General features: G+C 41.3%; 2 protein-coding genes across 3 annotated transcripts; both read left to right on the top strand.

Annotated features, from left to right (window-relative positions):
• The first annotated feature begins 243 nt into the window (after nt 1-243).
• pdcd4a (programmed cell death 4a) lies at nt 244-16,130 on the top strand. 2 transcript variants are annotated; one of them, XM_070920005.1, is made up of 12 exons: nt 244-462; nt 579-682; nt 6,427-6,729; nt 7,154-7,251; nt 9,559-9,672; nt 9,930-10,151; nt 10,640-10,737; nt 11,089-11,203; nt 12,941-13,048; nt 13,975-14,085; nt 14,228-14,367; nt 14,960-16,130. In XM_070920005.1, the coding sequence occupies exons 2-12, from the start codon at nt 637-639 to the stop codon at nt 15,009-15,011; spliced, it is 1,407 nt and encodes a 468-aa protein (XP_070776106.1). In that variant the 5' UTR covers nt 244-462; nt 579-636; the 3' UTR covers nt 15,012-16,130. The 2 variants fall into 2 exon arrangements, with proteins under 2 accessions (XP_070776106.1, XP_070776097.1); XM_070919996.1 differs by having other exon boundaries at nt 542-682.
• Nucleotides 16,131-18,474: 2,344 nt separating this feature from the next.
• mogs (mannosyl-oligosaccharide glucosidase) lies at nt 18,475-23,576 on the top strand. The gene is made up of 4 exons (XM_070925861.1): nt 18,475-18,832; nt 20,038-20,261; nt 20,416-20,609; nt 21,806-23,576. Exons 1-4 carry the CDS (start codon nt 18,484-18,486, stop codon nt 23,574-23,576), a joined length of 2,538 nt encoding a protein of 845 aa, XP_070781962.1. The 5' UTR covers nt 18,475-18,483.
• The last annotated feature ends 1,425 nt before the right edge of the window (nt 23,577-25,001 follow it).

Below are 25,001 nucleotides of genomic sequence, written 5' to 3'. Positions count from 1 at the left end.
ATGCTGCAAAGACTAAACCTGATTTCATGACACGTGACCTTAATTTCGGGTTACTTGTTTGTACTTTATTTTTTATGTAGCGCGGTCTAGATATTACAGTAGATAGTTTTTGTTTTTCCGGATCTGTGATTGGTCAGACTGGACCAGCACCCACCCCCTGTACTGACCACTCCCCAGCCGCGTTTCACCCACGTGACCCAGCTCGGATCGCTCCTTCAAAGTTAAAAACAGACTTTGTTTATCTTGCAGGCTGTTTGTCTGAAATGCTCTCCGGCTAGTTAACCTGCCTTCTTTCCCCCTCAGTTTTGTTATTTTACTCTTCCCAGCCGTAAACGCTGAGGAGAGTGCGAAACCTTTGCATTTCACTCCTCCATTCTGTAGCATTTCTGGTCTCTTTGTGATTCAATTTCTTCTTTTCCCCCCTGTTCTCTTCAGCTGATACCGTGCAGCACGGAAAAAAAGGTCAGGACTCCAGTTTTTCCCCCTCCATCGCGTGCCATTTGTCAAAAGACTGTTTTACACTAAACTGCTTGTTCTGCAGACGTTTGGCTTGCAGTTATTTGGGGGGTTTGTTGCAGCTTGCTCGACAGCGGGAGCGCACCGTGAGGATTTTTAATCGAGCATTTGGTGAGCGCCATGGCGACCGAAGTGGATACGTGGTCCAGCGCTCCACAAGCCGACGGTGAGTGCATGAATTCAGCCTCGCTTTATGTGGCGTGTATCGGTGCAGCGTCTCACGGAGCTGCCGCTGGGCCTGCTGGCGTGCTCCCCCTGATCCATTGTCCCTGCATGGGATGGGCTGCAATGGTAGCCATGCTCTACCATGTGCTCCGTTAAAACCAGACACACGCACACACACACACACACACACACACACACACACCGAGCACTGGTGCAACAATCACTGCACACGCGAACGCAGCTTTGCACTTAAAACGCTGCAACTAGAACCGAACTCTATTTGTATTTTTTTTAGTTTTTTTACGATCTTTCATGTGTTTGTTGTTGACTGCGCTTACATTTAACCCTTTCACGTTTCTGATTGGACGAGGCCATACTGCTTACTTCCGCTTTGACAAGTCGTTGTTTGCACACACTAGCACAGCTGCTGGGTGCATTTTTATGCACAGAGAGAGACGTGTCTTTGCCGATCACTTTCGGTATGAACCGAGTACATGCATAAATAAGATTTAGCTGTTTTGCTTCCTCATGTTTTTTTCTTGAACGCACATATGCAGGATGTTATGGTTCCTCAATCACCTACTTGTGTGTCAACATGTTGTGAGCCAGCCTGGGTATTTTAACCGTTCTTTAGACCGAGACGCAGTGCAGATATTGTTACATTTCCTGCACGAAATGTATATTTTTTTTTGATAAGCAAATGCTTGCAGTGCACAGCGGATGTCTGTTTCGTCGTCGGGAGATGCAAAAACAGAATGTAATTTACATTCAACTCGAACAATCCGGGCAGCTCTGATGTTTAACTTATCATTTCTCTACCATGCACGCGTTTTTAATGCGTACGATGTTCGAGTAATGACTTCAATCGTCGCGCGGTGGCTTTTTTTGGCTGATATCTGAGCTCATGGCACACTGGGTTCCCTGCTTTCCTCTCTCAGCCTGGCGATGACGTTGACACGTATAGCCTAGCCTACTATAAGAGCCAATAGGAAAGCCTTACATAATCTCTGCGTTGTTGTGTATCTAAAGGTTATATAAGTAGTAGAAATGTATAGTTAGCACTGTAACCCAATTATAATGTATCAAACTGATACTGCTTGCATGTGTGTAGTAAGCATTTAACCTCAGACATAAATACTTTGATTTGCGTTTGCCTTAAAAACACACATACAACTGAGGATACACAGAGGTAATTCAGTGCATGTGAGACACCACATGGTGTGTTACTGGTATGTTATGGTTGTCATTGTGTCAAAGCAGCAGGTGCCTCAGTGCATAGATGACCGTTTCTGCATGAACATGACTGGCCGTTTTTTCCTCAAGGAAGGTCAGCCACGCTTGATTGAGGAGCCACTGTTGATGAGGTGGTCCCACACACACACACACACACACACACACACACACTGTCAAAGACTCTATTGTCTGTGCTGGAAAACAACTCCTCGATACTTCGTGGGTCAGTCTGGACACTGAGCTCACACAACAGTATGGGAAATATGTAAAACTTGCATGGTTTTTTTTTACGTCTAAAACCATCATGTTTGTTGAGCGTTGAGTTTTTGACCTTGGAAATAGTACTTCGACAAAATAATCTCAACTCAAGGTCCAGTTACCAGCTTGTTCTGAGCTTTTATGCTGCACCTTTCGCCCTTAATCAGAGGGTGGAGTTTGCTTGCATGTCAGGGTTATTCTATTATATTATAAAGGGTTATGATATCTATTAACGTAACAAAACACCTGACCGGTTGGTACATACAGTTCTGGCATACAGTATCTTGTGCTAGTTATGATGTTTTGCCACGATGCAGCTTTTTCCAGGTGACTATGATCTATACTTAAAAGCAAAATCCTGTAAAACACAGCTCAACGTGTTGTGGAATGTGTTTTTAGGGATGTATTTTTACTTACTAAATGACAGAAATTAGTTGTGAAAATTTGACATGATTCATCAGATGTCATTGGACTGAGTGACTTTTAAAGTAATGTGTGAGTTTTTTGAGTAACACAGTGCAGGTCTGTGCTGCGATGAGTGCCCTATGAGTGCAGATTTAAAACCTGTGAGAACATTTACATAACTCCTTGGATAAATACATGCGTTTAAAGCAGCATGGAAGAAACCCAGTGCCATAAATGTCAAGCCAGATCTCTTCGTGGCCTGCTGAGTACACATTATGTTACGGTCTTGCCCTCTCTTCTTTTGTTAACCCTCCTCCCCCCGCATACATTCATGGAAACACGTTTGCACACACTGTCCATTTGCATTAAGTTCTTCTGTTTGGAAACTGCACACACCACCCGTGCAAAGTAGTGCTTTACAGTGCATCAGTGAAGGCGATTGGCTGATTATTAAAAAAAAAAAAAAGACATGTTATCAGACTCCTTGTTTATCTGAGTAGCTCTAATCTTTCGTATGCACTTTATCTGTGTTGTTGCTCTGCAGCTGTTACAGTGTGTGACTCACGAAGCACAGTCAGCAAAATTGCACACGTCTCCATTAAATTAAGTTGTTTGTTCATCTTTCTCTCTCTGCATTAATAAAACAAGAGACATAACATTGTTTCACATGTGGCAACACTTGTGCTTTTATTTGTGGAGTGAGTGCGGCCAGTTCCTCAGCGTCCGCTGTTACTGTTGTATATTTAAACACAAGTCAGCATATGCACACAAGTTTAGACGATGTGTGTCTGCAGCATGTTTTCAAGTCAAATTCTGAGTCTCCTTTCATTAAATAAAATGACAGTTGAACCTCTAGGACATCCACACCCTTTTCTCCTCTGATAGAATATCACCACAGGACCATGTGCAGTTGGGCTGTTTTCTTTTTTTTGTCCCCGATGTCGTTGTGCAGTCTGTTTTTTACTCATGTTTTTCTGCGTGTGGGTTGACAGAGAAAGATCTTTTAGTAGATGATAGGAATAAAGTATACAAAGGCATAGCAAGCAAGTATTAAAACAACAAAAAGTTGTCCTTAATGTACTGCTTCTGTCTCAGTCCTTGTGTGCAACCTTTTTGAGCGTCCAAACAGACCAATAACCCACTGCTACCTTCCAACTATAAACAATTTACACCCAAGTGTCTTCAAGAGTTAATATAGTGTTAAAGTTGCTGGCAGTCATGGGTTCGGTGCACTATATTTCTTAAGATGCTCAGGGATTATAAAACTTGGCACGAAGTTTTGACTGAATCTAAATCATACCACTTTGAGTCAGTTGACGCTTTTGACAGAAGACATGCAAAACAAATCTGTGTCATGCATAGTAATGTGTTGCTGTCTTTAAAGATCCCCTCCAGACATGTTATAAGAAACGTAAAGATACTTTGCTTTGAATATTAACAGTGTCTGATATGGTTTTGCCACAAAAAAGTTGGATTACCTAGTTAAAATGTATTAAAATTACATCTACTTATTGTTCCTCATTGAAAAAAACAGAATTTATCAGCAGATAAATGTGAAAACGCCTTCTAGTGTCAAACTTTACACGTACATCATTTTGCACATTCAAGTGAAGTACAAATAAGCATTTTTGAGCGGATTGGGACAATAAAAATGTTGCTGCATTTGACAGATTCTCCCAAAAATTCACAATGCTGCATACCTACGATTACATTTACAGTCGTGAAAACTAGGTCTGTCCCATGGGAGGAATGTGAGAACTCTTCTCCACTGACGTCCCTCTCATTCATAAACACTGCTACTGTATGGATACCTAAAACGAAACGCCTCAACACTGCTGCTCAGGCTGGCTGGCTGTGGAAAGCTCCCACACAGCATGTAGGACAGAGGTCCTCTGCTGGCCTGCATCTGGCCGTGTGTTTCAAAACTGGTTAACTGTGGGGGCGGTTCTGACAACCATCATGACAGTGTTTTGTATTCATCTTGTTCTCCTCTGATTAAAGACAACAGAGTGAGTTTGTTGCCGCAGCTTTATGGGACTGTGACAGTGACACATACCTTTTTGTATAGTTAACCTTAAAACAACAACTTCTTTTGCAGTTGCAGTTGCATTTTCTTATGCTTGTTTCGCAACTCTTTTCTTGGCAAACGTCACCGACTTTTTTCTGCCTTCCCATTTTCTGCTGTGTTGCAATTGGCCGGTCATGTATTTGGCACACTACCATTGGTTAGTTACCAATTTACTGCATTGGCAGCCCCTGTGGTCTACATGAGGGAAGGAGGAGGAGGAGGAGGTGACACATGGTCGGCTGTTTACAGATTTCCAAGGCCAAGGGTGTGGTGCTGCTCTTACTGCAACATGTTAATCCAGGGAGGTGTCCTGCTTTGCTTAAAGGTGCTTCCTTTCATTTGTTGTTGACCCTCCTGAGCTGACCAAACTCTGCCAAAGTCAAAACATTTGAGATCTTTTGAATACCTTGTTAAAGTTGGTTGCAAGTTAATTGTTTTTTCCTGCGCTAGAAGTATGATAATTACTCTACTTGTAACCATTTTCTATTTTTACAGAATGCAGGCTGCTGCTGCTTTTTAGGTTGTTAGTTTCATCTGAGCCTTGGACACCCCCCCCCCCCCCCCTCCCTCCTCCCTCTGTGTGTTTTCTACATGTCCTGTAATCTATAGGCCTTAACTCCTCAAACTGCCATTTGGGGCCCGTAAGTATTCATTACACCCTCAGGCATTCCTCCTCCTCCTGCTTACCTTCTCTTCTACAGCCCTGTCATGTGACCGGTCATGGACCCAACCATGCCATATGTAGTCAGGTCCACTCTAGCTGCTGCGGACAGATCGCGAGAAGACAGATGAATAAAAAAAAAAGTTGTCAGCATTTCTCCAACATGTGTTCCCCTTTGCACCCCCCCCCCCCCCCCCCCCATGCCTTCAGGAGCACTCCAGTCCCACTTGTTGTTGTCTCTGTCTCTACACCTAGAAGAAACATATGTCGTATGTTTTTTACACCCACAGAAGAATAGTATATTAGCTCACTTGACAGTTTGACCCACCTTTAAGCCTACTGACACAGCTGGTGAGTGTCACAAGAAAGTATGTGCGAATGTGTGCTGCCACCTTCTTGGGTTATGTTTTGGGTGTTATGTGACCTTTGGCTTGATGTGACAAGACACACGCGGTCAGAAAGCATAGTCTTCACGCCCCGAGCCGGCTTCCGGCAGCGTGCTGAATGCGAGCAAGATAATCTGTTGCGTTTGCAGTGCAGATAAATGCAAGTTAACCATAAATATGTCTCACTTTTGGTGCATGTCAAATCCTTATTATTATTATTATTATTATTATTATTATTAGGATTATATATTTTTGGACACAAATGAACTAATGTCAAATAGAGATTCATATATTACGACTAAATATTCCATTAGTGTTTCCTTTTTGCGTGGTTTACATTCTTAATATGTTTCTGGGAACACGCTTGTGAGAAGCCATTCATAAGAGAACTTGCTCCCATTCAGCCACAAGAGCGTTAGTGAGGTCCAACACTGATGTTGGGCGATAAGCTCTGGCTGGTGTTGGATGGGGTTGAGGTCAGGGCTATGTGCCGGCCAGTCAGGTTCTTTTACACCAAAAAAACATTTTTTATGGACCTTGCATTGTCTTGTTGAAGGAGGAAAGGGTCTTCCTCAAACTCAAACTTTAGCCATATAGTGTACTTGACTGTCCAATAATGTCTCCAGTGTTTTTATACAATTACAAAAAAAATCCGTTGCAATATTTGTTATTGTGTCATTTTGGCAAAATCCCATCATTAATGGCCATCTCCCACTGTGATTTTCTGCCCACAGGGATGTTCTCTTTCGACAACAACCTAGCAGAGGCTAACCGTCCCTACAGTGGCGACGAAGACGGGCTGAATGAAGCGGAGGTGAACGGTAACTGGACGCCTCAGGAGAAAGCACTCCACGAGGCGCGGCTGAAAGCCAAAGCCAAGCGTCGCCTGCGCAAGTCCTCGTCCCGCAACTCCACCAGCGAGTCCTTCTCTGAGTCGGGGGATTTGGCAGGAAGTGACCCAAACAGTCCAAAGGGAAAAGTCAACACCAACGACCGCAAATCCAGGACGGGCAAAGGCCGAGGCCTGCCAAAAAAAGGTACATTTGAGCTACACTGGTGTATGCAGCGTTCTGCTTTTTTTTGTTTGTTATTTTAGAAGCTGCCACAGACCTTTTTACATTAACAGAGAAAGGAGAACAGCTACAGGCGCTGTGCTCAGCTGCTGCTTTGAGGTGGTGAGGAACATTTTCTGTAGCTTGAGAAAGTTCGGCTTTGCAGAGGAGGACTTAAGACATGGGCTTCCTCTTGTCTTGGCGACCAGTTAACACCAATAAACAGGGTTTTGGTGTAAATAAACAGCCGACCTCAACTACCAGACTGCACTAGTAGAAACATTTGTTAGCATATTCCTGGACTCTGACCTGCTTTTTATTAGCTGCACCAAATGTGTTTGTGGTGATTGGCGTTTGCACTTGATTATAATGGTGAACGCGCCTTTGTGGTTTGTCTGGTTGTCTCCAGGTGGGGCAGGTGGTAAAGGAGTTTGGGGGGCTGCTGGGATGGTTTATGAAGATGAGGAGCCTGATGTGCGGGACCCCAACTACGATGAATCTGCTCAGGTAAGTGAGAACAGCAAACTTGTCTTTGTTTGGATTTTGGTCTGTTCAGCGATGAGTATGCGTATTTATCTGAAAGAGTTTGGACTGAACTCTCACAAAGAAACATGAGGCCTTGGGTTGATTGGGATTTTTGGGCTTTGTATGTCTTTTGTTAGACAGATGGCAGTAGAAAGATGATAGGAAGTTACATGCAACAAAGACAGGATGTGAACTGTAATACTTTTTTCTCCTGGAGCTTCAGTTTTATCAATTATAAACATACATTACAACTTAATAAAAACTACTAGCGACCATGTGAAATATTTTTCCATAGTGTAAGAAAGTGTGTACATTTTGACAATCATTTAAAGACGGGCTACAACCTGCAATTATTTTTCAATATTGATTAATCTGCCAGTTATTTTCTGATTGAATTGATTAACTTTCATTTTGTTTTAAATTCGTTTTTTGTTTTTTTTTCAAGGTGAGTCCTCAAATTACTTGTTTTGTCCAACTCACCGACCAAAACCCACAGATATTTGACATTTTCATGGAGTCATTCCTTGGGTAAAAATGTCAAATATCTGTGGGTTTTGATTAATTTTCTGTCGAACAACTAATCGATCAATTGTTTCAACTCCTATAGTAAAATGAGATGTTGCCTTTCTTTTGCACTGTGGAAGTTGATCCTTTATTTTCAAAATGTCTGCATTACCCCGAGCATCAGCAGTCTGTTCACGCACACTCCGAACTGTTGTTGCCACTGATGAAAAAGCATCACCAGCAGGTTAGTTTATCACAGTTGTTGTTGGCCGGACCAGTTGTGTGGAGCAGCTTTTTTGTTCCAAAGAGGCCCACTGATCAAAGCTGTGGCGCACTGGATGACGCCTTTTTTATTTCTTGTGTCAAACAAACGTGCTGATGTTGAAGGACTGCTGCTGAAAAACACTGAATATAAAAGAGGCTTTGCTCTGTGAACAAGATAATGATTGTCCATGTGCAGACAACAAACGCATGCACTCTTGCATCATTAATGACTTACAGTGTTTTGCTTTGTTATGATGAATATCTTGGATGGCAAATGATCAAAGAACCTTTTTTGTAACATCTACTGGATTATTAATCTATTGGGAAAAGCTAGACTGTTTTATATCAAAAAGTCCACATGATTTGGCCAAAGCTCATTTAAAACGCTACTACTCACGTGATTGTTTCATCCAGATGGCCGTGTCCCATCACAATCAAACAGAATTTTCAATCTTTAACTCTGTTATCAAGCGAATGCTCTGTGTGATGCAGAAGGCCAAGTTTGTCTCCCGTTATGGTCACACTGACTGAATGCAGAGTGGGAAGTGGAGCTTCTGTCAGAAAGAAGTTGATAACTGTTTGGGAATCGGCTCAGAAAAGCCTGTGTGATTTGGCCTTGAATGTTGTAGGAGCGTATTGGAAAGATGTCAGTGTGTTAACGGGGAAATCCACTGGGCATGTGCAGACTGTGCCCTTTGAATCAGACTTGGGTGATTACCTGATAAAGGTTTTCTGAACAGTACAGGTCATCCTGTCCTTGGGGGAAATGATGTTGGCTAAAGTATTGTTGGCTTCCATGTTGAGACAAAAAATTGCAGAAATGTTGAACACTGGTTAATTCTTTTGCCTGTACTTGGCCATAAATGATTGTTTTGGTTTTCAACAATCCCTTCATGCAACACGAACAGAAAACAGGGAAGTGAATCACCGCTTGGCTACAATCCGTCTTTATACTGATGTTTGTTTTCCTGTTATATGAACTTGGGCTTCAAAGGAGACAATTTAGTAATTATTGTTTTATGCTCTAAATCCTACAGGACATTAAAATGGGAGGCAGCTCCTCTCTTTTTAAAAAGCCAAAGTAGTTATTCTCTTTGTTATAGTTTTGTAGGTACACAGTCTATTCAATCTGTGCTACGATGATTTTCTCAACGCCTCCTATTGTTCTCCAGGTCAAACAAAACCTCACCTGAAGAGTTAGTTGGACCGGTTTTGACTGACATTCTTGGCATTCACTAATGAAAGCGTTGAAACACTGCAGAGAAATCTCAAATTATTGTGCCATGCTGTAACTTTTCAGACCTGGATTGCACATGAATTTTAAACCATGATGGTGTTTTTGATTATTTGATAACTGACAGCTCTAATTGATAGTGATCATTCAGTCAGGTTGTAGTGATTAGAGGAATATAAGATTATATAGCAAATTGAAAAACTGAATTGATAATTATTCTGCATCCACTTTGTTGTGCGTATGTTTTTTGTTTTTTTTTGACTGATAATGTCTTTGTTGTTGCACAGGGGGACACGGTTTATGCAACAGTTGTGCCCGAGGTAGATGAGAAGGAACTGGAAAAAATGGTCAACCCGATTGTACAGGAGTACTTTGAACATGGAGACACAAAAGAGGTCCAGGTAAATGATTTCAAATGAAAGCGTTTCCTCTTCCCTTCACTCACGCTGGCCAGGAATGAGTGCGTTTAGAGAATGTATCAGTGGATGGATGAACCACGTAATGGAGAACCTGTATGCACAGATCTTTAGATCAGTAACAGTACTGATTAGAGACTGTATAGTTCTGTAAACTCCATATATTATATACAGTTTACAGAATTGAGCAATTGACACAAGAGCTATGTTTTAATGTTCTTATTTGTCCTCCCTCCCGTCAGATGTTGCTGAAGGGGCTCAACCTGGGCCCACATAAGTACGAGTTCTCCTCCCTGGCCGTGTCCCTGTCCCTCGAAGGCAAGGCCAGCCACAGAGAGCTGACCTCCCGCCTGCTGTCTGATCTGTCGGGCAAGCTGCTGTCACAAAGTGACATGGCCCGAGCCTTCGACAAGATCCTCACAGAACTGCCAGACCTCATACTGGACACACCGGAGGCCCCACAGGTAGACCTTTATATATGCAGAGAGAAAAATAGCAGTAAGAGCCACAGATCTCTGTTTATGTGAATTTGTGTTGTGTGCATAAGGAGTTCATAAGTGGGCAGACTACAGTTCTTAACACACTAAAAGATGAAATATGACAGAACATGCGTTCAATTCTTTTGTTTTTTCATGGAGGTGCGCAGACAAACCTCATGAGGCACTGACTCGTACACACACCGCTTAAGCTCTTAACACCAAGTGACTTCCTTAACTAGCTTGAAGGGCGCTTCACATTTTGGGAGCAGTTGGGTCGAAAGCATTCTGTAATTTTGAAAAGATGCCCCGTTAGTTGTGGGGATCAAAACATGCTCTTCAAGTACATCTCTTCATCTCTCTTCATCTACATTTTGCCTTTGCTGTTCACATTGGACTGAAATAGAAAAAGGAAAAGAGATACGGGATGTGTGGATGCATCCTGTTGTAAAGCTGTTTTGCCTAATGTCTCTCAGATGTTAGGCCAGTTTATAGCCAGAGCCATAGCGGACCACATCCTCCCCATGTCTTTCCTGGACTGTTACAAGGGCAAAGTGGACTGTGAGCATGCCAGGTGAGCCAAGACGGGCAAAAATGTAAAATGCAGATATGCCTTTTTAGGGTTCTTTAAGGTGAATTTGTCAAGTTAAGATAAACAAAAAGCTGATTACAGATGCAACCGAAACAATCTTTGACTTTCCTCCTCTGTATTGAGCTTCTACTCCTCTCCTGTAGTACAGTGATTTTATCAGATAATGTTTAAATAGAATAAAACATTCGTGTTGTTGTGTTATCGTGGTCATTTTGGACTTCCATACTCACTCTAGTCCTGCTTTTCAAACAAACTAGACTTAATGTGCATACTGTATGCCAATTTCTGTGCAAAAACAATTATATTTTGGTCGTGGGTTTTTTTTTTTTCCAGAGTGGCTTTAGACCGAGCTGCAGTGCTGCTGACCATGAAGAGGGAGATGGTGCGTCTAGATAATGTGTGGGGTGTGGGTGGAGGCCTGAGACCTGTCAAGCATCTCATCAAAGAGGTAAGCTCAGGCCAAACAGCTGGAATATTGCACAATTTAAAAACAATAAGCTGTCCCTTTGGTCGTTTCCATATGCAAAATGATTTCATAAGTAATCCTTAACACCTGATGTGAGTGTTTGGATTGACAATCTCTACTTCTTTATTGACATTATGTAATGTAAACAGAAGGCAGAAATGCATGCTGGGTAGAGAGCCACAGGCCAGCCCTCTGTTATGTTGCTGTGTCAGCAGAGCACTTTCCTCCCTTGAGAAGTCGGAATTGAAAAAAATGAGGGCACAGGATGGGCCGACACAGATACACACCCTAGCCTTTAACTGAAATACACACACACACACACACACACACACACACGCGTGCGCTGTTCACGCACACACTTGCACCCCACGTGCTCTCGGCTTTGTCTTTGTTTACAATTATTGTTCCGTGATCTGGATTTTCTGGAATTTTGTGCTAATGTGGGTGTGGATGGTGTGGGAGTTTCAAGTGCACATCTTTTGCAAATTGGAAATTCTGCAACATTTTAAGGGATTTTGTGCATGTTAAGAAATGGTAGAGTGGTCTGGCAGTGTGTTCTCAGTCATGTAGCATTGTGTAAGCCTCAGTAGCCCTCAGAGCCTCTGGCCCTCCTGTCCAGTTTTGATTTCCTGCCTGGTTGTGTGCAGCCTCAGGGGGGGGACACACTGGGCTGCAGGAGGCACAAGGCCTCTTTCACTCGCTGCTCTCGCTTTCTTTCTGATTCACTCCGTTCTTGTGCTCTCACTTGCAGCCTCCTCTAATTTCTTCGTCCTCTCCTTTGTCACCGTGCTTTCTGTCCACATTACATCCCCTTGTGTTATTTTTTTTTTTTTTTGATGTTCAGATGACCACACATTCCCCCAGCTCATTGCATTAGACCCAGAGTTGACTCACAAGTGTTGGTTTAGCTTTGAGGGTTTTGAACTTGTTGCGTCAATCACGCTCCTCTCAAATCTCAAGCGGCATGACTAATTGTTCCATAAATAAATGTTAAGCAAAGTGGTTGATGCGTGTGCAGCTCGGCAATGAGAGTGGCATAAACCAGCAAAACTAACCAATCACTGAGAGGTGAGACAGAAAGATTTGAAGACGCCGTCAAACTGGAAGAAATGTTGCTTTTCTTACTGACTTCGGGTTGTCGGGTACACAAGACATGTATGCCAAGTCTTATTTCCCCAAGGAAGTCGGGTTATTGCTGGAGTAAATCCCTTTTTATATATAGTGGCTTGATGAAATACTTTTCAGAGACAGGTGCTGTCAGGTGTTATTGAGCTCTCTGTTCAGCTCATCCTGTCAATATTCTGTCCTGTGAATTCATCCCTGTGAATACAAACGTATTATGGCTTTACAACTACTGTAAATTCTCAATATCCAGAGTCTGTTGGAACAAAGAGAGGTTTGTCATAGATAAAGGCTGGGGAACAAAGGGGTGGAAAATAACCTGTTCTTAAACATGGGCAATTCAGCATAATTTACATTTCCACAGTAATATTCCATTAATAGTCCATAATATAACCGTAATCATCACTCTGTCACTATGATTTTCTCTTTTTAACAGAAAGGAAGATAGATTTGACGTCGGCCTGTCCATCCTGTTGTGTCCTCACCAGAAAAGTCTTATTTCATTCCAGCTGTGTTTGATGTAGTTTGTGCACCAAAATCAAATCGAAACAAACAAACGCAAAAGCTAATGTTTAATTGTCTGTCTCTTTGTTCCAGATGAACCTCCTGCTCAAGGAGTACCTGATATCAGGAGACGTGTCGGAGGCGGAGCACTGTCTGCGGGATCTGGAAGTCCCACACTTCCACCATGAGCTGGTCTATGAGGTATTAAAGACTTGATGTTATTGTGTCTTGGTTTGGTTTGGTTTTATTCTCTTTTATAAAACAACCTGCACATAACACATACTTTTCCACATATTCACCAAGAAAGCAAACAAACAAAAGCTCACAGATTCGAACACATCGAGCAAAATAAAACACTGTAAGCATGACACTGGATAAAAAGTCTTAAGAATAAATTATATTTGCAGAGATAAAGTCAAATGTAGTCAGATTTCTCCATGTTCTCCCCACATTATGACAATAAGATGTAAGTTAAAATCAGCACAGTGAACCTATTAATCGTCTCTTCATGCTGCCCAGTCAAGTGAACTGCAGAGGAAAACTGGTCATTTCTGTTTTCTGCCAAGGACAGCGTGTGTCTGGCAGAGATGCTCTCTCATTTGCACCACATGTATTAACAGAGCTCAGTCCAAATCAATCAATCCAAAATGGCAAAGCACATTGTGTAACATGGAACTGTCTATCCTCCGCATGTAATTGCTCAGTGATTGTTATGCCACTCTGTTGCTGAATACGTGCGAACATTTGCGATGGTTCTAATTTAAGTAAAGACATCTCCTTTTGTAAATAAAAACAGCTGATGATGAATCGGTTGCCAAATGTCCGATTGGGTTTTTATTTGTTTTGGTTTCAGTTGTGTACACAGTGTACTTTTACTTAACCGAGTGCTGTTTGTTCAAAGTATTCACCCACCTTCTCCTCTCTGTATAAAATAATGTCACATGGCAAACACTGCCACCATGTGGTGAAATATGCAGCTTACATGTCTCTGAAAAGGTCATTCATTTTTGGTCACACAATCACTTATTGATTCTACTGATCTATGACTTTATTATTAGAGGATAGGCATGAGATGATGGCAGCACACTTTCTTACACATATTATGTTATGTGATCGTTATTTTTCAGGCTATAGTGATGGTGCTGGAGTCGAAAGGAGACACCGCCAGTCATATGATCATAAAGCTGCTGCAGTCCTTCTGGAAAACAGGCCTCATCACTGTGGATCAGATGAATAGAGTCAGTGCCTTTTTCTTTTTTTTTTATGTTCTAGTTTTTAGCCAAGTTACAAGATTTTAACAAAATGTGCATTTTAAATGAAAATTTGTTTAACCTTATAATTATACTATCCATTTTAATACGATGTACGTTTTCCATGTAGGGTTTCCAGCGTGTCTATGACGAGCTCCCTGAGATCAACCTTGATGTGCCACATGCCCACTCTATCATGGAGACCTTTGTGGACCTCTGCTACCAGGAGTCTGTCATCACCAAACAGCTGAGGGATGCCTGTCCCTCCAGGTTAGTTGGCCAATAATTAGCACTTAAAACATTTGTTTTTCTTTTTATATCATGATTAAATCATTCCTAATGTCTGGTGTTTGATGTTTTTCATATTGTCAACAAATCACATGAAAAGACCAAAACCAACAATATGTTAGTGAGTTTTTAAATAAAGGTTCAGTAATTTCCTGAAACAGCTGGGAACTCTAGTTTTTAGCAAGCATTACTTAAACAGGGGTAAATAGTGCATTTTGGGGACTATTTTCAGCCACGGATTAATACACATTTTTGGGCTCTAGCAAGTATTGACTGCAGCAGGAGGTGTCTGTGGTATTGACTCAAAATAATGTTCGTGGTAATGAAGAATAATGTCTCCCAGTGCAACAGCGTGGCTCACTGATGTGTTTTTAATAGTTTTTGGACAACAATGGAGCTCTATGGCACAGAGTACTTGTTATGACGATGAATTAATTTTTGGTTTTATTATTTTCACAGGATTTGTTGATGATAAGAAAAATGTTTTTCATAAAATAGCCTTAACCTTTTAGTATTGTATAGTTCATACTAAAATTACACTCACCTGTCTCTCAAACTCTGTTTCCTCCACTAGAGGGCGGAAGCGTTTTGTAAGCGAAGGAGATGGAGGAGTGGTCAAGAACTAATCCTCAAGAGGAAGAGGAGGAGGAGGGGTTGTCTACAGGTTCTTACACCCTGTTTCCACTCCAGCATGTTTCCCCTGAAACCGGGAATGTTGGCAGTCTAAAGTTTCCTTGTTCCTCTCTTGATAATGTTGTCATCACACAAACCAGCGTTGACGTTCGGTGAAAGTAGACTGAACAGTGACCCGAACGTTCAGTTCCCTTCATCTTGTTGATCACCGTTTTTGTAAGAATATTCTTTATTTCTGGGGTTGATGTGCCCATCTTGCCTCAGTCTTTGTACCTGTTTCTCAAGAATAATTCAAGTCAGAGTGGCAGAAACACAGGTGGACAGACCGGGGATTGTGGGAGATGAAGTGGGCTGTTTTTGTCTCTTGCTTTGCTTCACCTGTTGCCATGTTTGTATTTTTTTCTTCTTCATGTAATGCGCTATAAATGAAGAAAAGCACTTAAAAGACAGAGCATACTGTACAGACAGTGAGCACTTAGTAATTTAGCTCAACAACAAGGATCTAAACCTTTTTATTTTCTGCCTCAAATGATTTGAAATTATTTTAAGGACAACATGCTTTGTACCTTCTGGTTCAAATGGTTCTATTGATCCTTTGTAAACAGGTTTTTTTTTCTTCTCTTTGCTTCCTGGCCTCTGAGGCCAAATGTTCACTTTGTAAAGCACAGCAGTCAAAGCAAGAAGTGTTTTGGCACTGTTTGGGTGTTTATTTGAAACTTGCATTAGGGCAAATATACTTTGGAAGCCCTTTTTGAATACATTGGGGTTAATGTTTGTTAAAAAAAAAAAAAAAAAAGTTGAATGGTAATATTTTGAGCCCCCTGACTTTGCTTGCAATTAATGAATCTACAGCTCACAGTCAGCAATGAATTCTGGACAGGTAACCCATAACATGAAGCCAGACCTTCTGTAGAGAGCGGAATTAATCTGGAAATTGTGTTTAAACATCTGTTTATGTCTGTGCAATGGCCATCCCAGCTTTTCTCGGAAGACGATATGTTAAGCATATTCAGACTTTTCTGCCACTGTCTGTAATAGTTTTACATGTTGACCAAAGTTGAAGATGTGACTAAGAAATATATTTCATTCATTAAAAAAAGCAACAAAATGAAGTTTCTGTATTTTTTTGTTTGTTTGTTCGTGCCAGCAGTATTGCTGAAAGAGTAACCAGGAGTAAGTGACTGGGCAAGCGTAGTCGAGATGTACATCGATCACATTTGTTGACCCAGCATCAGTTGTGATCCTTAATGTATATTTCAACCTTGCCTTTCACTTATTCCTTCTCTTGTCGGTGTGTGTCTCATTCCCAGTCTTTCTCTATGACTCGTGGTCAGAGCAGGTGTGAAAATGTTAACTTAAACCTGTAACTGAGAAGCAGTTTAAGGCCAAAGATTGGATTTTTTGTTTTGTTTTGTCCCAAGGCTCTAACTCTTGAGTCCATTTACAGTACATCTAAGATACCTGGCTATGTGTCCTCATAGCACACATTTGTTATACCTACAGTGTAAATAACTGGTAGAGGGAAATGATGTTAAATGGTTCATATTCAGAAATTGGTTGTGTCATTCACAGGACACACTCATTCATGCATGTAGCTGCCTATAGCCAAATTGAGGCTATAATGTTGTAATAATGTTTTGTATTTCTACAGTCATCTTTGTACTATTGATTCATCAGAAAACTGTTCACAACACACTCCCTCTACACCGGAAGTTCATATTATATATTTCAATAAAACGACATATTTCCCTCTACGATGTCATACTTTTTTTCTTTTTACTTATGATAGTAGTATGATATTTATTATATTTATTTTAGTTAGCAGTATGATGAGCAGGCAACGAGGTAATTGATGACATCACACACATCCACTAAGGAGCGGAGTACACGTCAGTGGGAACGAGTAGTAACCAGGAAGTGGCTAGTAAGCTAGCAACGGATAATGAGCGGCTGAGACTCTGGTATTTTGACAGGTCGGTAACCATTTGCTGAATGAACATTAAGCTAGATCTACGAATTGACCCCGTATTTTATCAGCTGTGGACTAATTAAAGCCGTATTTTATTGTGACAGCCGGTCGGTTTCGCTGAAACTAACGTTAGCATTGCGATACTACTAGCGAGTAGCGTGCAGCCTGCAGGCAACGTTGCATTGCCTTACTGGGGCGTAGTGGCGAGGTACTAACTGTATGTGTTCTGGGTTAAACAGGTGTTGGTGGTCGCTTGTTAAATTGGTGACACTTTGTATAGAAGCCGAGTTTCATTTATAAAATGGTCGGCGCCGTAATAACGCTTTTTCTGCCTCTGTCCAGCATGCGAGGTTAACCTAGCTAGACCGCTTTTTTTTAGCCTTAAATGAGGTGAACTTAACGTAGGTTACAGGAAGCTCCTACAAGACTCACATCAGGAGTGGTAAAGACGGTTTTTATCTGAGAAGTTCTTATAATTATGGCCAGATTCTTAACTGTATATACTCCTGTACTAATAGCATTTTCCGCTGCTCTGGTTGATGAAAAAACACACTCCTTTGTGAGTTTATGTACACAACATTAGCTAAAACTAATGGTGTCTCATATAACAGTACTGCAATAAATACTATCATCATGAAAGTTACAATGTTCAGATTTTGTTGAAGTTATTTTGTAGAGGTGTTGATTCAATCATATTTTGTCCACCCCATTTATATAAATGTTGGTAGACTAAATATTGAAATATTCTCTTAGTATATTGCAATACAACTGAACAGCCCCACACAAACTGTAGCCTCCAAAATGGCCATGAAGTTGAATCAACATCCCTCTAAAACAAAAGCCTTCATGGAGATAAGGGTTTATTGCAGGTCTGTTGTGTTAGACTGCATGTAATACCTGTATGCCTATTGGTGTTTTTGTTAGATCTCTTCCTTTTTGTTAGAATTGCATAGCCTACACCCTGGCTTCACCTTTTGTTTGCTTGTTTGTTTAACTGTAAATCAGTGAGAATTTTGTTGTACTGTGAATCTTTATTCAATCCTGTAGTCTCACAGTTAAAGTCAGGCTACCACACAACCAGCCAGCTCACAAGAAAGTCAAGTCAATTTCAAGTCAGTTCTATTTATGTAAGTATTATTTGTTTACATAGGCCAAAAGCACAAATGAGAAAATTTGCCTCAAAGTGCTTTACAATGTGCGCAGCTGACAACACCCTCTATCCTTGTACAGTTTATTCAGATAAGGATTTTTTCTTTATTCAAAAAAGGAGAAACATCAGAGACAATACTCAGTTACCAGTTTCTTGGGTACACATAACCAAAACTGTTTATAAAACAGTTCTATAAAAAAGTTGCTTGATAAGTGCATAAGAAAGCACTGTTTGAAACAGACCTTCAGTCACCCTTGTTTCCTTGACACTGCTACACACATAATTAGTCAATTAGTTAATCAAATATCTTCCTTCCTCCTTTTGTCTCCAGCTTCAGAAGGGCAGGATGGGCAGGCAGAGGAAGAGGGTGGTGACTGGTGAAGCTGCTCCCCCTCCAAGGAAAGATGAGAAGCCCTCTGCATTTCACCGCAAAGAGAAGAAAAAGAAAGTTGATATTGGCAAAGTCTTCATCAACATCTCCATTGGCCTTTGCATATTCAGCCTGATCTGGTTCTTTTATGCCCTCTACATGCGGTCCAGCCTGGCTAAACGGGTGGTGACCCTGCACCCGTCACCCAAAGTCCTGGATGCCAATAGCAGCAGTGCCAAGGTTTCCCCGCAGAGGTTCTGGGGCTCATACAGGCCTCAAGTCTACTTTGGCATGAAAAATAGGAGTCCCAGGTCGATTGTGACAGGTAGGCAGACATCTCCAGAGTCGAGCTGAAGCTGCTAAGTACATTTGTGGCGGATCAGTTGAAGGGAAAATTTGTGAATCTCTTTCATATGAGCCACTGAGAGGCTGAGACCACCAAGATTAGCGATGATGTCATGTAGAGTCATAGGCAGTGAATAATGGACACACACCACTTGGGTCACTGTCACAGGCCCCATGGTGGGGATGTGGGTCATGCTGCATGATACAGACAGAATCAAATATCACAATATACAGTATATGACAGATTAACTTGATATACAGTAGACAAAATGATAATATGTCACTATTTTGCATTTGTCTTTAGCTCCGCTGATTCTGTGCATATTGAGTTGTATTTCAAATTCTAGCAGATAACCTAAAGTTTCTAAAGATACAACATATATCAGGCTGGGAAAATCTATATACAATGAAGCATAATACATCTAGAACATTTCTTTTTTTTAATGAAATGGTGCAGCCATAAAAACACGGACTCTTGGGTTTGAATATATATATATATATATATATATATATATATATATATATATATATATATATATATATATGTAAACATCATATAGCTTCAATTAATTAGAATAAACTGATACAAAATACTGTCAGACAGTGTGTGGAATAAGATGATTTTTACAACCTAGAAGCTACTTAAGGAGAGATAAAAGGGGATTTGTAGATAATGTCTTTACTGTCAAAATCACACTAAAACATGTCTCAAGTCATTGGAATACCTCAATGTAAATTCTGTTTTAGGGTGGATTTTCCCTTTAATATTTAATTGTTTTCTTTGCTTTTGCAAAATATTTGCTTTGTTGCATTAATCAAATCTTCAATGTTTAATTGCACTAGATCAGGGACAGGGTGGGAAACAAGCCCAGGCACTTGTCAAATTCAAGTAAATTCTGGCCACAGTTGCTAGGACTGTTTACCCTGTCAGCCAATTTGGATGACCAATATTGTTAATTAGTTGACAGCTGAAAGTGCACTACATTTTCCAATGTTGAGTAACAGATAATTAAGCACTGCTGTTCTCAAAACACAGTTGGCTGGTAACATGGTGCATGTAGCCAGTGAGTTTCAGGACTTACCTGTTATGTGAAACTGTTAGATATTATTTTCCAAATAATATATTTGTGCATCCTTTGTGCTGTACAACCAAATGTATTTACTGTGATTGTTACATCTCCCCAGGCATGATGTGGATGCGTCAGTTTTCTGACATGGATGTAAACCTGAGGCACACGTGTGAGCAAGGGGATCGCTTGCAAGGCTATGGCTGGCTGATGCATGATGGGATCACCTTTGGCGTTCAGGAAATCCGAGACAACGATTTCACACTAACTACAGAGTTTGTCAAGAGGATGGGAGGGGATCACGGAGGAGACTGGACCTGGAGGATCACTGCCAAACAGCATGTGAGTACTGACTGTTACTCAGCCAGATGTGCAGATGTTCCCTCACATGACCCAATTAGGTTTTACCATTTATATAAAGTTTACCAAGCAATTACCAAGCAACAGTTTCTGTTTTAAGTTTGCTGCTGATTTTTGTTTTGTTTTTACCCACCAGAGCTCTGCCCCTCAGGCACCAGTCATTTCCCTGATGATTTACGCAGCAGCAGACACACAGGGCACACTGGAAGCTCACATTGAGGAGAGAAACCGCCTTGCATCCATCACTGGTTTCTCAGAAGAGCTCGGAAACTTTAAGATCACCTTCCGAAAGCCAGTTACTGGGGAATTATCCAGCGCTAAATATGCCAGGTAAACGCATGAATACAGGAGTGAATGGTCAGCAGCAGTTTCAAAATAGTGATTATGGACAACATACTGTAGAATGACAGTGCTCAGTTTTATCAGGATATGCAGCAAAGACAATTGACCATACATATATACTAATGTTTTGCAGTAACAATACAAATAATTTAATTATCAATCGGTCAGGGTAAATGAGCCATATGTAGATAAACCTCCATAGAAAGGTGAGAAGACATCATCATATTGCAGCGATGAACAGTGGCTATTTAAACTGAATATGAGTAAATGATCCGTGCATAAAGAATGCGTCATTTAAAGTGTGATGAATCACCAGATCTTTTATAGAAGAAAAGCAGTACTCGCAACTCGTACACTTTCTGTCGCACCTCTCTTCATTCCCAGCTTCAGATGTGTGGTCTTTGGACGATACTCTGCAGTAATGTCATGTTGTACTGTAGCGTGACCCTGCCTTACCACTGGGGTAAAAAGGAAATCCAACCACTAGATGGCAGCAAAAGCAGGATTTCCAGCCTTTGTTTCATCAATGTGTTAATCCAAAAACACATTGGAAGAATTAGGTTCCTTCTTGTGAAAGTTTTCTGAACATTGTGATGTATATTATAGCAGGATATACATATACTATATATAACGTTTGAAAAGCCAAAGAAAAGCGGACCCTTTCCATAAAGACTCTAGTCTTTATCTGAAACAGCTGTCATTTCATTAGTAAAGGTGTTTATCCACCTTCAGAAAGAACAGTCAGTATTTTTTGTATCGAGTGGATCAGGACTGTCTGCTAGCAGCACTCACAGGGAGCACCAGTATTTCACACTTTCATCAGGGCCACAGAAGACCAGCATAGCAAAATAGAAAGGTACAGTATGCACTGATAGAAATGATAAGAATTGTTTGAATTATGATTTATTGTAGGAAGATGGATGATAAAGTGTAAGTGGGAGCTTAAAGTTTGATTTTACTGTGACCTGTGGCTTAACATCTGAGTCACCAGTATGAGGCTGCAAAGGCTTACACCTTGCTCAAGGTTATGACACAGTTAAGGTTTCACAAACATAGCTAGTGCAGTTGAGATCACTTGTTGGTCAGTGACTGACTATAAACTACTTTAAAGGTTTGTGTGACTGTTTTGATTTCATAAATATTGAAAACAGGGCAGTTAACACTGAAGTTTCTTGCCTTTTCAGTTACAACTATCTTCAGACTGTCTCTCCTGGTTTGGAGAAGCTGACTGACATTGTGAAGCACAGTCTGAACCGAAGGTTTGTCTACAGCTCTCCTTCTGGCGAAAAGAGGCATTACATAGCTGTAGACACCTACAAGCCCCCCCACCATCAAAACCAACAGAAACCAGCTGACACAAGGAAAGACAGCGATTTTGTGGTTCACCAGGTGACCTTCCAGACGCCATTCCAGATTGAAGTTCTGTTTGAGTCTGGGAGCTTCCATAACCGTCCCAACCAACTGGTGGGCTCCATCATGACTCAGGAGCTGGAGAAGAGGAAAGCTGAGTTTGATGCAAAGTTTGAGAAGACGTTCGGGCTTGAGAAAAAAGGTTTTAGTCAGGCACATATAAAGTTTGGCAAGGCAGCGCTCAGCAACATGTTGGGTGGAATGGGCTACTTCTATGGCCAGTCAGTGGTACAGTCAGTCTACAATGAATACCCGCTCCTGTACCCCGAAGGTGCTTTATTCACTGCTGTACCGTCACGCTCTTTCTTTCCTAGAGGATTCCTTTGGGATGAGGGCTTTCACCAGCTGCTGCTGAGCAAGTGGGATCCTCAAGTGACAAGGGAGGCTATTGCCCACTGGATAGACCTGATCAATATGGAGGGCTGGATCCCCCGTGAGCAGATCCTGGGAGATGAGGCTCGCAGTAAAGTCCCAGCTGAGTTTGTAGTTCAGCGTAACGAGAATGCCAACCCACCTACTCTTTTCTTAGCTCTCCAGGAACTTATTGAACAGCTTTCTTCAAATCCAGAGAAGGTGGAATCTCAACCGACTTTGCCTTTTCTCCAACGGCTTTTCCCCAGACTGAAAACCTGGTTTGAATGGTACAACACCACACAGACGGGGCCCCTACCAAACTCTTACCGCTGGCGCGGACGTGACAAGGACACTAATCTTTTCCTTAATCCCAAGACCTTGACTTCTGGGCTGGATGACTACCCTCGGGCCTCACATCCATCAGCAGATGAGCGCCATGTGGATTTACACTGCTGGATGGCCTTGGCCTCAGGCATCATGGCAAGTATAGCCCGACTTCTGGGCGAGCCCCATCAGGACTATGAACTCTCCCACCAAGTGCTCAGGGACAACAACCAGCTGAATGAGCTCCACTGGTCAGAACAACTTCAAGCTTTCAGTGACTTTGGCAACCACACCCAGGCTGTGTCCTTGCAGCAGGAGAAGGTATACGTGCCTCCCGGGCAACCTCGCCACCAGTTCCCTGTGGCACGCCTTGTGCGGTCAGTCCGCCGGGCCCCCAAGCTGCAGTATGTGAATGCTTTGGGTTATGTTAGCTTGTTCCCTTTCTTACTACACATTCTTACACCGGACTCACCCAAACTAGAACATATCTTCCGTGACATGAGAGACTCCAATAAGCTGTGGACACCCTACGGCCTGCGTTCACTCTCTAAGGCCGATCCAATGTATATGAAGCGAAACACAGAACACGATGCCCCCTACTGGAGGGGGCCGATATGGATTAACATCAACTACTTGGCAGTCAGAGCCCTGCACCACTATAGCAACACAGAAGGGCCATACCAAGAGAAGGCAGCTGCTCTTTATGAGGAACTCAGGACTAACATTATCAATAATGTTTATAGACAGTATGTTGAAACAGGGTATATCTGGGAACAGTACAATGACAGCACTGGCAGGGGCCAAGGAAGCCACCCGTTCACTGGCTGGTCAGCCCTGACAGTATTAATGATGGCTGAACAGTACTGATACTGTAGATTTCATCTCATGTTTTCTAAGATATTGGCCTTCATTTATCTGGATGTGATTGAAACAACAACATGATCAGGTGTTAAGATAAAGTATTATGTCTTGTTTGGTTGATGGAGCTCTACTAGCCATTGAAAAACTGTAATTGCAAAATCCAGCTGAAAAATAGGCATTTATGATCACAATTCCACATTTAACCTTTAATTAAAATAACAGATTTCACACCGTTGCTCTCTGAAGGGCAGTTTCAAACAAGTGTTAGTGCATGTGTATGTGAAGCCAAGCGCTGTCTAGTGTTTCAGTTATATATTTAAGATGCATTTAAGAAACACTTAATGAACTCATATCCCTCGCAGACACCCAATTAATTGCTTACAACTGCAGTGTTTTAATATGGAAAATCAAGGCAGGCAATTACAGTATTTTTCTTTAATATGCAGGAAACTTCTGGTCCACCTCTGAGGGAGGGTTCATGCTAACACACTATATGTGTGATGATGTTTATAAACAGCTCTTATCAAGTTGTGCATTCACTTGACAAATGAGGGCCATTATTTTTTATTGTGCCATTTCTCTTTAATCATTCGTCCTCAATTCTCTGTCTTAATTATAGGTCATTTTGATATTTAATTGTTAGCAGTCCTTCAAAAAAAAAAAAGATCAACACAGTGTGGCTCAACATTTATGAAAATACTGCTTCTAAAAGCAGCCATATTTTGTATACACAGCCCATGGTTTGACTGGCAGGGAATACAACATTGACTGTGATGTTTTGTTTTGTTAAAAACAATAAATGGTTTAAATATTTTTTGTCATACTCTACTTTTTTGGTGATGTTGGTGTGTTACCTCCATTGATGTAAGCAAATTCATTATTGAATTTAAGCATATATCTACAATCTCTGCTTGCAATGCAGTAGATTACCTCCACCTTACTTTTTAATTTGGGCTTTTGTGGCTCGGACCCTGGCGCTTTTTCACACTGGGGGCTTGTAATTGGTGATATTTCTATCACTACTTATGAGTTGCTGTGGATGAAAGAATCATCCCAATATTTCACGAATAAAACAGACAGGTAACTGTTGACCTTAATAACGTAATGTAAAACAGCTGTGACTACAACTACATTTGACTTAACATTACAGCTGACTCACTAAGAAAGAAGGCAGTGAACAAAATATGTGTAAACATAAAATGTATTAATTCAACTGTTGGTTTCTCCACGTTACAATACTTACATGTACAGTAAATGCACATCAGTCTGCATCTGTATTTTTTCAATGCGTGCACATTTTATATCTTGGATAGTATAATCTTGAATTAGTTAGATTGCTCTAATTGCCAGTAGATGAAATCCCACCATGACAACTGTTTCTTTCCAATACTCAATATGTTTTACGAACGTTAGTCAGTACAGTGGAGACCC

The sequence above is a fragment of the Enoplosus armatus genome, chromosome 2, assembly GCF_043641665.1.
Source record: "Enoplosus armatus isolate fEnoArm2 chromosome 2, fEnoArm2.hap1, whole genome shotgun sequence".
NCBI lineage: Eukaryota > Metazoa > Chordata > Actinopteri > Centrarchiformes > Enoplosidae > Enoplosus > Enoplosus armatus.
The sequence above is the reverse complement of the archived record's forward strand: the minus strand, read 5'-3'. Positions and strand labels throughout refer to the sequence as shown.

Bases quoted from the DNA above. Each gene is read 5' to 3' on its own strand.
- mogs (XM_070925861.1), top strand. From the start codon at position 18,484: ATGGGCAGGCAGAGGAAGAGGGTGGTGACTGGTGAAGCTGCTCCCCCT. The intron at 18,833-20,037 runs GTAGGCAGACAT...ACATCTCCCCAG, and splicing joins TCCCAGGTCGATTGTGACAG to GCATGATGTGGATGCGTCAG. The intron at 20,262-20,415 runs GTGAGTACTGAC...TTTACCCACCAG, and splicing joins GGATCACTGCCAAACAGCAT to AGCTCTGCCCCTCAGGCACC.
- pdcd4a (XM_070920005.1), top strand. From the start codon at position 637: ATGGCGACCGAAGTGGATACGTGGTCCAGCGCTCCACAAGCCGACG. The intron at 6,730-7,153 runs GTACATTTGAGC...GGTTGTCTCCAG, and splicing joins CCGAGGCCTGCCAAAAAAAG to GTGGGGCAGGTGGTAAAGGA. The intron at 10,738-11,088 runs GTGAGCCAAGAC...TTTTTTTTCCAG, and splicing joins GTGGACTGTGAGCATGCCAG to AGTGGCTTTAGACCGAGCTG.